This window comes from Sceloporus occidentalis, unplaced genomic scaffold, assembly GCF_023333645.1.
Source record: "Sceloporus occidentalis isolate IW3139 unplaced genomic scaffold, rSceOcc1.0.p SCAF_139, whole genome shotgun sequence".
Taxonomy (NCBI): Eukaryota; Metazoa; Chordata; class Lepidosauria; order Squamata; family Phrynosomatidae; genus Sceloporus; species Sceloporus occidentalis.
This window is the reverse complement of record NW_028317119.1, coordinates 2,128,123-2,144,340: the sequence shown is the minus strand read 5'-3', so window position 1 is coordinate 2,144,340 and position 16,218 is coordinate 2,128,123. Positions and strand designations below refer to the sequence as shown.

Sequence of the window (16,218 nt, the reverse complement as noted above, 5' to 3'; positions counted from 1 at the left end):
GTTGTATTTTCCTTTTCTTTGTACTGTAGAAACCTTTCTTGTTGTGTTCTTAGGACAGATGTAATTCTTCAGATATATTTTTCCCTGTAGCCCTTTCTCAGAAATAACTCTGCCAGTGTGTTTGTCTCAGTTCTCTGTGTCAGTACAAATGTGGTAGTATTGAATTGCCTGGCTGTAGATGACACCTTGTTTTGTGTGATTGGGGTGAAAGCTTGAATTGTGGAGGTAGCTGAAATGAGCCATTTGTGACAGGAATCTCTGTTCTAGGTCGGCCATGAAGAAGAGAGGAGAACTCTCGAAAGCTTGTCTTTTAAAATAAAACAAGTATCACTGCAAACTGCAATACTCTGTTTTTTTGACATCTTATACATATACATATATATATATGTCTCATAGGGTACCTAAAAGAACTGTAAAAAAACCCAAGCTCTTTAACTATCCATGTTTACCCTTAAACACATGTACCTGCATCACCCCATTCTTTTCTCTGTCCTTTAAGCATGCAGTTCAGCCCCCTTCTCCTGTTCCAGCCTTCTCATGCATTCACTATTAAAGTATTTCTATTGTGTATAATTATGTATTCATATAGCAAACTTGCCAGTGTGTCAACCACAAAAGTGTGTGTTTCATAATCATATATATAAAGCAAAGAATATAACAAAACTATATTGTGTATAGGTCAGTGAAAAATAATATTTGATATTGATATTGATATTTGTCCACAGGAGGTAAACAAGCCCACAACTTATGCCCATGACTTATCACGCAGCCCTCAAAGCTTAAGTGACACTGGTTATTCTTCAGATGGAATTTCAAGCTCACAAAGTGAAATTGCAGGACTGGTACAACAAGAGGAAGAGAAGCTGAACGCAACAGGCTTATCTCAACGTAGCCCACCAAGTCCATCTGAGCTCACTAAACTAGAAAGTTCTGTTAGACCTCTTTTAGAATCAAAAAGTACATCCCTTGGTGATAGTGGGAAAATGTTTCATGGCTTACGAGAAGACCAAAAGCAAAAACAAAGGCCAAAGTCCCTATCTATTACTCCTGAAGCCTTTGATTCAGATGAAGAATTGGAAGACATTCTAGAAGAAGATGAAGATTCACTGGAATGGGAAAACCAAAAGGATCACAGAGAAATTGTTGAGTCTTCAGATGATTTTAGTAGTAAGTTACGACATGACTATGTTGAGGACAGTAGTGAAGGCTTTTCACCGTTGCCAACAAGGCAAATTAAAGGAGAATTCACAGATGAAGAGTTTATGAGGCGACAGATTTTAGAAATGAGTGCAGAAGAGGACAATCTTGATGATGAAGAAGAGGAGTACAACCATTTAAAGTACATTAGTGGAAAGAATGGCCAGAAACCTGATTCTGAAAAAGTCAAAAGTACATCCTCTTCTAAAAGGAGACTGGCCTATAACTCAGGTTATGAGGAAAACAGGAAAGAAACTGAACCTGATGAGGAGGAAGACTTATCGGCATCACAGGGAGGATTGAGACGGTTTAAGACCATTGAGTTGAACAGCACAAACAGCTATGGCAGAGACATGGAACTTGACCATGAAACAGACATAAGCCTAGACCGAGAGCCAGAACTAGAAATGGAAAGTTTGACTGGATCACCGGAAGAAAGGTCTAGAGGGGAATATTCTTCAACTTTACCTGCCACAACACCTAGTTATACCTCTGGTACGTCTCCTACATCTATGTCATCCCTAGAAGAAGATAGTGATAGCAGTCCTAGTCGAAGACAGAGACTGGAGGAGGTTAAGCAACAGAGAAAGGCACGTCATCGCTCCCATGGTCCATTGTTGCCTACTATTGAAGATTCCTCAGAAGAAGAAGAACTACGGGAGGAAGAGGAACTCTTAAGAGAGCAGGAAAAAATGAGAGAAGTTGAACAGCAGAGAATTAGAAGCACTGCACGCAAAACTAAACGAGATAAGGAAGAACTAAGGGCACAAAGGAGAAGAGAAAGGTCAAAAACTCCTCCCAGTAACCTGTCCCCCATTGAGGATGCTTCCCCCACAGAGGAACTTAGGCAAGCTGCTGAAATGGAGGAATTACATAGGTCTTCCTGTTCAGAATACTCACCCTCTATAGATTCTGAAGCGGAAGGATTTGAAATGATAGGTTCTAAACTATACAAGTCTGGCAGTGAATACAACTTACCAACATTTATGTCCTTGTATTCTCCAACTGAGAAAACAGCAAGTTGTTCTAGTAGCAAGCCTTTAAAGAGTGCAGAAGAGGTGTACGAAGAGATGATGAGAAAAGCAGAAATGTTTCAGAAACAACAAATGGAACAGTCACAACAAAGCATGATATATGGTAGTAGTTATCAGGAGGTTGGGTACATAGGTACAGAAAGTCAAAATAATTTTGAATATCAGTATATAGACGAATATAGCTATGATAGTGGTAGAATAAGTTCATTACAAAATGATTACAACATGGAATTATCAAAACCTGGCACACTATATGATGAAATTCTGCAGACATCACAGAATATCTCAAGGATGCACCAATCATCATCACTTGATTTATCTGTACAACAGGAGGAAAAGAAGACAGACATCTACCCAGAGAAACAATTTCTGAATGCAGAAAATGCATACAATGAAATGTTGAAGCAGACAAGTGGGCCACTCACTCCTGGAACAAGTCCTACGCAACTCTCAGCACCAGTATCATTTGCTTCTTCTGAAAGTAATGCAGGAAGAGTTATACCAGATGTGCGTGTAACACAGCACTTCAGTAAAGATGGACAAGATCAGGCCAAATTTCACAGTTCATCCACTGTCCCTAGTTCAAAAACACCTAGTTATCAGTACGGCAGAGTATCTGCTGCCATCACATCCACATCATCTAGTGCAAGTACATCTCTTTCATATTCTGATTCATCATCTTCTTTTCCCACTCAGAGAAGTTATGGACAAGTAAAAGAGACTCCAGATTATAAATCCAATGAAGATGTATATAGAAACAAAACTACTACAGAAAACAGTGTACAAGGCGAGGGGGATATAAGGTCAAGTGTATCTTTGACATCAAAAGTTATTTCATTTTTTAAGAGCTCAAGTCCCCCCCTTTCACCCACCTCTCCCACACAAAGCCCCACTCACTCTTCTCCAAGAATAAGCATGTCACCTGTAGGCAAACCAACATCAGAATTTTCATCTCAAACACAGAGTATTAACCCATCATCTGATGTCTCAACAGCCCCCTCCACACTCTCCTCTTTGAACAAGGTTGCTCAAGGCACACAGACACCTGACCGTACTAGATCACCTCGCCTTTCTAGACAACAGTCTTCTCAAGAATCTCCTTTTATGGTTATTACCTTAGCGTCTCATTCATCTAGTCAAACTAAGCCGAAAAGTGTCAGTTGCTCTACTTCCCCAGTCACCTCCCCAACTAGACTTAATCGCCATCAAACACTTCACTGTAATAGTCAGACATCAATCAGCAGTTCACAAGCCCAGCAAGAGCAAATGCAGTCTACTTATACTAATTCACACACAATCATAGAAAGGCCAGCTTCCTCCGGTTTGCAAATGAGCTCCAAAGGAGAGTCCATCTCTGGCCTAGATCCCTCCTGTGCTACTTATAATTGGGGCTCTTTACCTTCTGAGAACATATCACTATGTAGAATATCTTCTGTTCCTGGAACTTCTCGGGTGGAGCCTGGTCCAAAACCCAGCAGTAGTGTTGTCGATTTACGAACTGCGATTAAAGCAGCCCCTGTCATTATGACTGACCAAGGTATGGACCTTACATCTTTAGCTACTGAATCTAGGAGATATTCACTCACCATGGACCAATCTCCAACACGTCATTCTACAGCTGTGCAGCCTCTGATAGTAAATTTAAATGCCCAAGAACAAAACCATGCTGTCATTGGCACAGTCACAACAGTTAGCATAACTGTTGCCTCGTCCATGATTGTTTCACAGCCAAAACAACCAGTAGTTTATGGCGATCCTTTTCAAAACAGGGTAGATTTTGGGCAAGGAACTGGAAATGCAATGTGCTTGACTCAAGTTAGGCATCTTGAACAAACAAGTCAACCTAACATTCTGAGAGGAAGCATAAACAATACTGTCTCTAGTTCTGTTTGTAAAACTGATGAAACTAGTGGAATGCAGAAAGACATATTTTCAAGGTATAATCTTCCCAGTCAAGTGACACCCATGGTTAAAAGAGATATAGTTTCTCAAACCAGCAATGTTCAAAATATTAATAATATTGGTAGTGTCCCAAGACAATTCCAGCAGGAACAAAGCTTAGGACCTGTGGAAGCATATAGAGGAGTTCCTGATTCCAGCAATATTCGAGCTCCAGTTAATCCGGCTGGAAACCAGTCTCACACAATGATGGTACAGTTGGATGAGATGGCATCTGGTACAGTTACTAAATTAATGAATGAAGAGCCAGCGTCAAATGCATTAGACCTAACGGGTATGAAACCTGAAAGTCAGGTGGTATGCTGTGATGTTGTATACAAGTTTCCATTTGGTAGTAGCTGCAATGGTAGCTACGGCCCTTCTAAAGTCCCTGAAAAGGGTACCAGAGAGGCTTCTCAGCCTATAAGACCTGGGCCTCAGTATTATGGTCAAAGAGAACATGAACCTTCAGATAACTATTCTTACAGAGAATCAAAACCCTTGCCACCACCTGCAGCCTCTGGCCATAATTCATACGAGGAACAGAAATTTCTTTCCTACGGACCCCCAGGGCGGCTTTTTTCATCAATGTCAGAAACCAATCTGTCTGATATTGGTTTGTATCAGCCATATCACGCTGCTGGAGGTGAAGGTGCTATGGACCTGTCTACAATGAAAAACTCATACAGCATGAACTTCAGTGATGGGAATTATCTTAGTCAGGGAGCACAGTACGGCTCGTTCACTGACTTAAGGCAACCTACTGACATATTTAATAATTCACTACCCATGAGAAGATACAATTCAATGTCCAACATCTACTCTGATTACAGATATTCTACAAGAGATTTGTCCAATTTTCAAGAATCTAACCTTGCTCAATATAGCGCAACAACAGCTCGGGAAATTAGCAGAATGTGTGCAGCCCTTAATTCTATGGAGCAATATGGAGGAAGACATACAAACAGTTCAGATATTTTGCAGTATGGGCCCAGCTCCATAAGCGCTGGACCTAGAGCAAACGCTATTATACCTAATCAACAGACCATTAGGCAAAATATGCTGTATGGCCCTCATTTCACAGATGCAAGAAATTTAGCACAGTATAATATATCTGGGCCACGTTCTGGACCTATTAGACAAATGTATGCATCACCTGCTACCGTAAGAGCAGCTGATGGTATGATTTACTCAACCATCAACACTCCCATAGCATCAACACTCCCTATTACCACACAGCCAGCCTCTGTGCTACGGCCAATGGTCAGAGGTTTGTATAGACCTTATGGTCCAGGAAATTTTACACCCGTACCTTTAGCAAGTCTAACCAGAGTGCCCCTTGTTGCACCAAGGATGCCATTGGGACAACAATCAGTATATCGTTATCCAGGCGTAAGCAGGTTTCCAGCTGCCTCCACAGCTTCATTAATGGAAACTCCAGTTTATTTAGGAAAGGCTGCAACTTCCATTGCTACTAGCACTTCTACAATAAGCACCACTACAGCCACTGCTGTATCAACAATATCTTCAAATGTTGCTGTCTCAAATATACAGTCAGAGCAGACCATTGCAGGACCTCATGAAGATCCTACATTGGTAACTTCTGCGATTCAGAATTCTGCTAGCCACTCACACCAACAACAACAACAGCAACCAACTCAGAAGCCTGGACCTGAATCTCAGTCATCTGGGATGGCCCATAAGCCTGGGGCAGAAAAAGAGGAAAAAGAAAAAGAAGAAGAGAGACAGAGGAAACAACAGGAGCATTTTTTACAAATTGAAAGAGAAAGAGTAGAGTTAGAGACATTAAGGCAAATGCGTTTACATGAAGAATTGGAGAGGGAGCGGTTAGAACTACAGCGGCACAGAGAAAAGGAACAAATGCTGGTTCAGAGAGAACTACAAGAATTACAGTCTATCAAGCAACAAGTGCTACAGCAACAGCAGGAAGAACGCCAGGCACAATTTGCAATGCAACGGGAACAGCTAGCACAGCAACGTTTGCAGCTCGAGCAGATTCAACAGCTGCAGCAGCAACTTCAACAACAGCTTGAGGAGCAGAAACGGCAAAAAAATACTGGGCCTCCTGCATGTGAGCAAACTGGGAGAATTCCACCACAAACAGTATCTGAAATAGCAATTGAAATGCAGAGGACCCTTGCGCAAAGTGGACATTACTGGCCAACAGTTAATCCACCTTTTATTGCAATGGCTCCTACAGTACCAGATGTTCAAGGACCATCACGCTTCCCTGTACCCCAGAGGCCACTTACCAATTCTGCCTCGGAGATGTCACTCCAGACAGATGAGCATTGGGAGGTCAACAGGCCCATTAAGAAAAGAAACTCAATGCCACGTCTTAGGGATACATATAATACAGAAGATAACAATGAGTCATATGTTGTAAAGAAGATAACAGATAGCAGTGTACAGACAGATGACGAGGACGGCGATGATAGATTTTACATGTCAAGACGGCGCAGAACAAAAAGAAGTACCGACTGCAGCGTCCAGACAGATGATGAAGACAATGCAGAATGGGAACAGCCAGTGAGAAGGCGTCGATCTAGATTTTCTCGTCATTCAGATTCTAGTTCAGATAGCAAGCATGATTCAAAAGGAACTTCAAGTATAGCTATTCAGACAACTAGTGATTGTTGCGTTCAGACAGAGCCAGACCAGCTTCAAAGAGTTTCACCATCTATTCATATTACGACCCCAGATCCAAAAGTTGAGATTATAAAGTACATATCAGCCCCAGAGAAGACGCAACGAGGTGAAAGTCTTGCATGCCAGACTGAGCCAGAAACTCAATGCCATGGCATAGTTGTTCCTCAGATCAGTGTGCCTACAACTGTAACTCCCTATTCTTCTAACATGCAAATGGTAACTTCAGGGCCCCTAGATACCAATTTCCCAAGACAGCAAGGAGCAGCAAAGTTTGACAAAAAGAAGCCTGATCCTCTTGAAATCGGTTATCAGTCCCATTTGCCAGCAGACACAATTTCTCAGCTAGTTTCTCGTCAGCCCCCTAAGTCTCCCCAAGTACTCTACTCTCCTGTGTCTCCACTTTCACCTCACAGGTTACTGGAATCCACATTTGCTTCAAGTGAAAGACTCAACAAAGCCCATGTGACCCCTCAAAAACATTTTACAGCTGACAGCACTCAACGGCAGCAGATCTTACCTCGTCCAATCAAAACCATGCAAAGATCCTTGTCAGACCCTAAGCCTATCAGTCCTACCTCAGAGGAAACTTCCAAGGATAGGTTTTCTTTGTATCAGCATCAGTTACTACAAGGTAGCCAGGTAAGAGAAATGCCACCATATTATAGATAGTAGATTAAGTACTGGAAATAAACATGTTAAATATTTTCTTGATAAATCACAAAGTGGCCAATTTACAAAAAGGAAATCTAAAAAGACTTAACATCAAACTGCTTATAACTAACCTAGGTTAATGTTCCCCAAAATGAATGAAATAATATCAAGGTCTGGATAATAAATATTTGAGAGAAGCAAAATTTAGAACTCTAAATTCTGAATTAGCAATATGCATTTGCCTTTTTCACAAATAATAAGGCTTTCTGGTCTCTTTTTAGCCCACACATGGGTTTTTTTGCAGCATATTATTTTCCAAATAATTATACACTTCATTCAACAGACACACCATTGATTTATAAACAATTTATATTTATAAACAATTTATATTTATAAAGTTTATACTAATATCTAATAAAGGCTCTGATTTTTTTCTGCTTAGTTTTGGGTAACATCAACCTGGGTTAATTTAATTAAGTATGACATCTTTTGCGTCAGAATGCTGTAAATATAGCCATCGTAACTTGCTTACAGAAAATTAGCAGTACTTCTTTTCATTCCATGGCATATTTACTTAGATACTATAAGAATCATTACTTTTGTAATTACCACATTTATGTTTGGTAAATTGGTATTTGTATTTACTGTATATTGCATTGTGGTTAAGATGTAATGATTTTATATAACGGGGCTGATAAATTCAAGTTGGTATGTAAGTTATGGTTTTATTTCACTTTAAAAAAAAAGCATGCACTGAGAGAAAAAAGTGAAAGTTGAATAATGACTAGCGTCTTGGTGTGTTGCACCAAGCAGAATGCTGGTTTTAATTAAAGTTATAATTATAGACCGTAAAATGCCTAAGCACAAATAAACAAAACATTATTTGTTTAAAACTGGAACAATACGTATATTGTTTAGTACACTCTATGACCAAAAGTGTGTGGACAGCCTTGTTACTTATTGAGTTTAGATGTTCCAGCCACACCCATTGCTAGCAGGTGTATAAAATCAAGCCACCCATCTCCATTGACAACAATGGGCAGGAGAATAGGTTGTACTAAAGATCGCAGTGACCTTATATGTGGCACTATCATAAGTTTTATACAAGTCAGTTCATGAAATTTCTGCCCTTCTAGATATGCCTTGGTCAACTCTATGTGTTATTGTTGTGAAGTGGAAACTTCTAGGCTTAACAACAGCTCTACCACAAAGTAGTAGATCATCAGAGCAAGGCCCTGAGTTCTGAAGCAAACATTACCTGTCCTCTGTAGCATCACTCACTTCAGAGTTCCAAACTACCTTTGTAAGTAACATCAGCACAAGCACTATGGGTTTCCATTTCTGCACACAAGCTGAAGATGACTATGCCCAATACTAAGCATGAGCTGGAATGGTGTAAAGCACATTGCCACTGGGCTCTGGAGAAGTGTAAATGTGTTCTCTGGAGTAAGGATTCACACTTAACTATCTTAATCTGTGTTTGGCGGATGCCAACAAAATGTTACCTACTGAAATGCATAGTGCCTACTGAGGGATGATAGCCTGGGCTGTTTTGCAGGGGTTGGGCTGGCTGCTTAATTATAGTAAGGGGTAATGTTAATACTACATCATACAAAGACATTTTGGTTAATGTTATGCTTCCAACTTTGTGGGCACAGTTTGGGGAAGGTCATTTTCTAGTGCAGCCTGACTGTGCCCCAGTGCACAAAGCACAAAGCACTGTCCATAAAGACATGGTTTGATGAGTTTGGTGTGGAGGAATTCGAGTGGCCTGCACAGGGCCCTGACCGAAACCCCATTGAACATCTGTGGGATAAATTGGAAAGCTGATTGTAAGCCTAGCCTTCTTGTCCAACATCATCTGTTGAAACAGGAAATTACTTTCCCTCTTCCCTGCTCCAAATACTTTAAAATCCCAGATTCGTCCATCTGACTTCCAGATAAAGTGTGATTCATCACTTCAGAGAACATTTTTCTACCACTGCAGTGTCTAGTGGCAGCGTGCTTTACAGCACTCCAGCAGACACAAGGAATTTCCCATATTCTGCAGAGGATGGGTGATTTGGGTGAGAATGGGTGTGGCTGAAACGCCTAAATACAATAATTAGGAAGAGTGTCCATATCCTTTTGGTAAACTATTGCCTAATAGGGCACAGTATATTTGTTGTTTTAACCTGGTACAGTAATATCTTTCTATAAAGCACTTAACAGGATCCAGCCGTTGGTTTACTGTGAAAGTTTAGTAATTAAGGTGCTGCACAGGAAGGCAAGCCTATCAAATTAGAGTGCCTAATAGGTAGGTAGGGACCCTAACACAGCCAGGAATGTGGTTTAACTATTTACTCTTAAAGGATGGCTTCCATTATGGCTTCTTAAATGTTTGTTTGGTCTAGTAAATAATAAATATTTTAATTAGAATAAAAAAATGTTAAACTTTACAAATTCCAAGTAATTCCTTATACAACATAATGATACCTTAAAAATTATAATTATACATTTTCTGGTTGTTTTCTGCAGTTTTCAAATATTTAGGATACAATTCTTAGGCAACTCAAACTCACCAGCTTGTTGAGATACTATGTTAAAATTAAGAGATTATGTAGCTGCTTCTGGGAAGCTCTCCGCCATTAATACTCCTTTTCTGTAGTAGTCTTGGTGAGGACTATGGCCTTCTCCTCCTCCCTGTTAGTCCAGTAGAAATATATGCAAAGTATAAACTGTTCCCCTAAGTCTTTGTATATGCTGACTGCTACCAATCGTGCTGTCCCCCAGAAAAAAACCCCAAAAACATTAGATGAATTAAGCAAATCATATTTAGATCTTGGGTTAACATCTTATATTAAAGTTCATGGTGTGTTTTGTTTAAATGTGCCAAAAGAAGGATGCCATATGCAAATATAAATACAGCTTTAGTTATAAGTCTCAAGAATCTGAACGTGCACTTGATTCGTATCAAGCTCGGCCTACTCTTCAGGAGGAATTACAGATAATATATTAATAATGGATCTATATTTTGTTTTAGAAACCTGAATAGGTAGTGTAAAAATGCTATAGGGTATATATTCATGCATGCAAGGAGTATTTTAGTTATGCATTACCCTGGGATTTGATTAGTTCAGTGCACAGACCAAATAGCTCCCCTTTAGTGTATACTTTTATCACAGAGATTGATACATCTAGGGTAATCGTCAAGTGGTCCACTCTACATGGTGTATTATTTTCCTACCTATGATTATTAAGTATTTTTCATAGTTTTAAGGTAGTAACACTATCCTATACATGAGTATGTTTTTTTTTTTACTTTTTGCACATACATGACAGTTTTTGTTTGTTTTTGAGCTTTTTTTTCTAGATATTTATCAGCTTTTTATTTTGTGTAAACTGTTGGGAGGTCTCTACATTTATGTTATTCGTTGTAGATTTCAGCCTTCCAGCCAAATACTTTGACACGCAAAGTGAAGCGAACTCTGCCCAGCCCACCTCCTGATGAAGCTCATCTTCCCCTTACAACCAGTCAGGCTCACTCTCAAATCAATTTGCCCAATCTCAATCAGAAGATAATGGGAGGTCAAAGCATTCAGCTGCCAAAAGTTGGTTTTCTTAAAAATATTGATCATGACTTGAAGATTGTTGAGCAAGAATCAACAAAGCTCCGTAAGCAGCAAGCTGAGCTTGAAGAGGAGGAAAAAGAAATTGATGCCAAGCTGAAGTATTTAGAACTTGGGATCACTCAAAGGAAAGAGTCTCTGGTAAAGGACAGAAGAGATTACTCATATATCAGATGCTTAGGGGAGAACAGGGACTATATGTCAGACAGTGAGCTCAACAATATACGATTTTCAGGGTATGAAAGCAGCAGTGTCTTAAACAGGACAAGCGCCAACTCTCAATATTCTCAATTTCAGACCACACAGCAGTTTCAGACATCTACTTCTTCTTGTACACCTAGCACTTATCATTACACCACAGGCCAAACAGTAACTCCAGTATCCACCACCCTTCAGCAACCAATATTTCAACAACCCCAGTATCCAGTGTCGAGCAATGGTCCTTCACAAAGTATCTTCCAGATACAACACTCTAGCTACCCAGCACAGAGTTCCTATCAGTCTAACACAATTCCTCAAAATACAAGTTATCAATCAGATTTAGGAATGCAAAACCATACAGGTTTCAGGCCACCAAATCCTTTTCCAGCTCAAACCAGCTTTGCAAATCAGGGTTCTTTGCAATCCACTATAAATGCAGGCTTTCAACCACCAGTCGAAACCCATAGCACCCACCAAAAGCCAAGGCAAACAATGCTAGCTGACCTAGAACACAAAGTTCCAACAAACTATGAAGTGATTGGAAATCCTACAGTAGTCATATCATCAGCCACTCCAGATATTGCCTTCAGTAGCACTACAGTGGCCAGCAGTTTTGACCAGTATAAGAGAGAGGTAAGAAAAACAGAACGGGGCAATGGAACAGAAAGTCCCTCAAATAGTTATTCAACTGATTCTCTTTACACAAACCTAGAACAAAATATCCCCCGCAACTATGTAATGATTGAAGATATAAGTGAACTGACCAATGAAAATCCACCTTTCACAGAAAGTCAGAAAGTGGAGCCCTTGAATCAGTCTCAACAGCAAAATATTAATGGGCGTCACATAAAAGACAAAAATGGCCATACTGAAGCAGACAGTTCTGTCAAGCCATGTTGCTATTCCAGGGCTGAAGAGGAATCTGAAGAGGATGTTTATGACCATCATAGTTCAGATTACAGAGGAAAAAACAGCTATCACAGGAGCACTGATAGCAATGGACGTGACTCTAGTACCGGTAGCTACTACTATGGAAATGGTGATTCCAGACACCCCACACGGTTAGACAAACATGGATCTAATTCTGGGGTGCAGAAACTTTCCTCGAAAAATCTGGCACCAGCTGTGGTGTCTTCCAAACGCAGCAAGCACCGCAAACAGGGAATGGAGCAGAAAATTTCAAAGTTTTCTCCAATTGAGGAAGCAAAAGATGTAGAGTCTGACTTGGCAGCTACTTACCCTACAACACCATCAGTGAGCACTAGCAGTAGTGTTTCATCAAGAGCAAAAAAGCTTCAGGATGAGATTACATATGGATTAAAGAAAAATGTTTATGAACAGCAAAAATACTATGGTGTTTCCAGCAGAGATATGGAGGAAGATGACAGAGTTTATGGTAGTGGAAACCGCTCAAGATCAGCATCTAGTTATGGACTGGAAAAATCAAGTCGTGACACTGGCAGTAGCAGGAGCAAATCTTATGAAAGAGACAGTACAGATAGATATAAATCAAGTTCCAAACCATCTACTCTTACCATGAGTCAAAGCAGAGGCAGAGCCCCAATGCGAACACAGGCTTCTGAAGAGGAAAGTCCAGTAAGCCCAACTGGAAAGTCTGTAGGTGTGTGTCGTACATCAGGTGGCCCAGTGCCTCAGTCTACAGGGGACAGCTGTCCTCAGTTCTGTTCCAGTCACTCACTGCCTGATGTGCAGGAACATATCAAGGAAGTGCCAAGAAACCACATATACAAGCAAGAAGAAAATTACATGATGGATGACTCACATTGTGTTGTGTCAGATAGTGAAGGTAAAGACTTTAAGTGGTGATATTTCAGCATGCTGGAGATAATCACCCTGTTTTTATGTCACATACAAATCATAGAACTGTCTGAGTTTGCATGAAGTGCCTTTCCTCCTCATTTTTCTTTCTCTTTTCTTATATGTTCGTGGTGCTTTCTGCAACCTTTGTTGGTGTTAACTGTTTATTATGTGTAATCACATGATGCAAACAAACTATCGCATGGTGTGAAAGTTCAGCAATCATCCTGTGCTGTCTCTCAAATCCTTTATGCATGTCATTGTTGCATGGCTTCAGTTTGACATACAATCAACAAAGGTCACGTGAGTTGACCATAATTTGTTTTTGGTTCCCAAAGCCTATCATTTGAGTCAGGAGGAAACTGATTGGTTTGATAAACCGAGAGAGGCTCGTTCTGAACGATCAAGATACTACAGTCACTCATCACAGAAAAAAATGCCTGTTAAGCATACATATCATGATTATGATGAACCTCCAGATGAGGACATGTGGCATCATGATGATTATTCTCAGCCTCGTCACTCATCTTCAAAAGACCACAGACATCATGGGGAAGCTGGGAGACATTCTTCTCGTCATCTTGAAGAGCAATCCAGGCGGTCATCTAAGCAGCACCCAAGAGAGCAAAGCAGACACGAATCACGTCAACATTCTCAGCCATCATCCTCTTTGAAGAAGTCTCAGCAGTCGGATACAAGATCACAATCTGGGTATCCATCAAGCTCCTCTGACTATTCCCAACAATCAAGACAATCATCAACTTACCACCATATGTCAGAATCACAGAGGTCACAGAGGCAGTCACAAACATCACAGCAACATAAATCTGAATCCCAGACGCACCACCAGGGATCACAGCAAATGAGACAGCAGCAATCAGGGCAGCAGCAGCAACAGCCAAAGCAACAGCAATCTCAACAAAACTCCAGACAGCAGCAATCAACAGACTCTTCACAACAAGTCTCTCACCAGGTCCCAACCCACCAAACAACCCATCATCAAACACAACATCAACAAAGCTCTCATCAGCCAGGGAGAACACATCTTCAGCAACAGTCACAGCCACAGCAGCAGCAGCAGCAGCAGCAGCAGCAGCAGCCACAGCAGCAACCTGGAACCCAGGGTCAACCATCTTCACGCCCACACCAACAGCAGCAACAGCAACAACAGGAGCAGACACAGCAAACTGTGAAGCCAGAGCAGACCACTCAGTCTAGTGCTCAGCCACCAGCACAAGTAAGCAAAACAAATATACATAATAATAATGATAATATATTACAACATCTATTTAAATAAGAGTATTTAATACTTAGCATTTTGTCACATGTTGTATCATTTGATTGTTGATCCATACTTCACAGTACTTTTGCAAAGAAATAGTTACATGTGCCAAATAGACAGTTTCCTAGGAGCAATAAATGATGCTTTGTCAAGACAACAATATACTGTAAAATATTGAAGTTAATATTGAACTTTATGAGTTTTTCTGTAAAATACAACTCTTAATTCACTTCCAACTCCTTAGGTAACTTGTAAATACATGTCATATTTTCTTGTTGTCGTGCATAATGGATACCCACCAGATTATTAAAAATTGTGAAAGGCTTTATGAGGTTTTACAGTAAAGGTTCAGTCTCTTTATTTTTATTCTTTTTATAGAATATATGGTAGATTTGGGGTTGCAGAGGCTGGAGAACACTGTTTGATTCTGTTTAAGCCTTAACATTATCACATTTCATTATGGCTTGTAGATAAACACAACATTTTTACCTGGTATGGAGTATATATCATGACACTCATTAGCAAGGGACTGCATAAAAACGTCATTATGGTATATTAACAGGGTAATATTTAGAATTTCTATTAGTTTATTAGGTGTCTTCATTGTCTTCTACCCTTTACTATGCTCAAAAGCTGTGATAAAAGTAAACAAGTTGATTGATTTACTTTGTATTACCATACTTATTTAGAATTTATATCTAGAGCATTTGCATGTTATGTTTTACTAAATCTTTGAATCTTTACAATTTGCAGCCAAAAGTTGAACCGATTGACAGCTCAAAGACAGCAGCAAAACCTGTGCCACAAGCAGGGAGAGGGCCACAGGCTCAGTTGCAAGGTCCACCAACAGGTGGGTTATCAAACTTCAAGTACAGAATAGTGACACCCATAATCTCAATGCCACCAAAAAGTAACTATACAAAATTGCATTATTTTACATTCAAACTTCATGTGATCTTCGGTTTTGATCACATTGTGATCAAAAAGCATGACTCCTTAGCCCTGCTTTGCTGGTCACAGTACCTGTGATTAGCCAGCAGATGGAGTGATCAGCGATCCCAATAAGATCTGAAAAATCCTCCTCTGTGCACAGCCTTAATGGGGCCCATCTTCCAAACACAGGTTAGCACACATGGGCATGCAACCTTATTCAAATTAATCACTAGATTGACCACTAGACTGACCACTTGACTTAATAGTGAGTATACCCAACTGTTTTTTACTATTCCATTACATCTCTGTTTAATTTTAATCTATATGTATTTTGTATTGTTGCTTTTAACGATTACCATATATGTATGCATCGTTTCATTATGCCTCCAGTAATTTTTAGTCGAGAATTTCAAATAAAATTGCATATTCCAATATAAATCCTGAGTAAAATCTACTTTTTAAGCAACAATGAGAATGTAAAGTCTCAGTAGAACACAACATGATAAAAAAAAAAAAAAGTGAATACATGGTGATTATAGTATTTAGTAAGTTCTCATATTACGAGTATTTTGTCAATGTTTAACATATTATATCATCGGTTCATAAAAATGTTACATATATTCTCTTATCTGTAAGTAACAAAGTGCTCTTTCATCATTTTAGATGTCATGCATAACATGGACAGGTTAAACCATTGTAGGGACAGTAGCAGTACCTTAAATGTGTTCTCCATTAGGTATCAAATTGGGTTCAAAACCAGCTACAGCACCTGCTGGAACAGCACCAGGACAGCAAGGCACAGAGGGAGAAAGCATGTTCTCCAAGATTCTACCAGGAGGTGCAGCTGAACAAGCAGGCAAGCTAACTGATGGTAAGAGACACCAAT

General features: G+C 39.9%; 1 protein-coding gene across 1 annotated transcript in view; it reads left to right on the top strand.

Annotated features, from left to right (window-relative positions):
* The window catches only part of LOC149281114 (protein bassoon-like), a 119,026-nt gene that overhangs the window by 94,783 nt on the left and 8,025 nt on the right, over window positions 1–16,218 (top strand). The window contains exons 7-11 of the mRNA XM_089499783.1: window positions 726–7,478; window positions 10,910–13,106; window positions 13,456–14,348; window positions 15,153–15,249; window positions 16,069–16,203. Of these exons, the coding sequence (XP_089355909.1) occupies window positions 726–7,478; window positions 10,910–13,106; window positions 13,456–14,348; window positions 15,153–15,249; window positions 16,069–16,203 (10,075 nt within the window). The remainder of the gene's footprint in view (window positions 1–725; window positions 7,479–10,909; window positions 13,107–13,455; window positions 14,349–15,152; window positions 15,250–16,068; window positions 16,204–16,218) is intronic.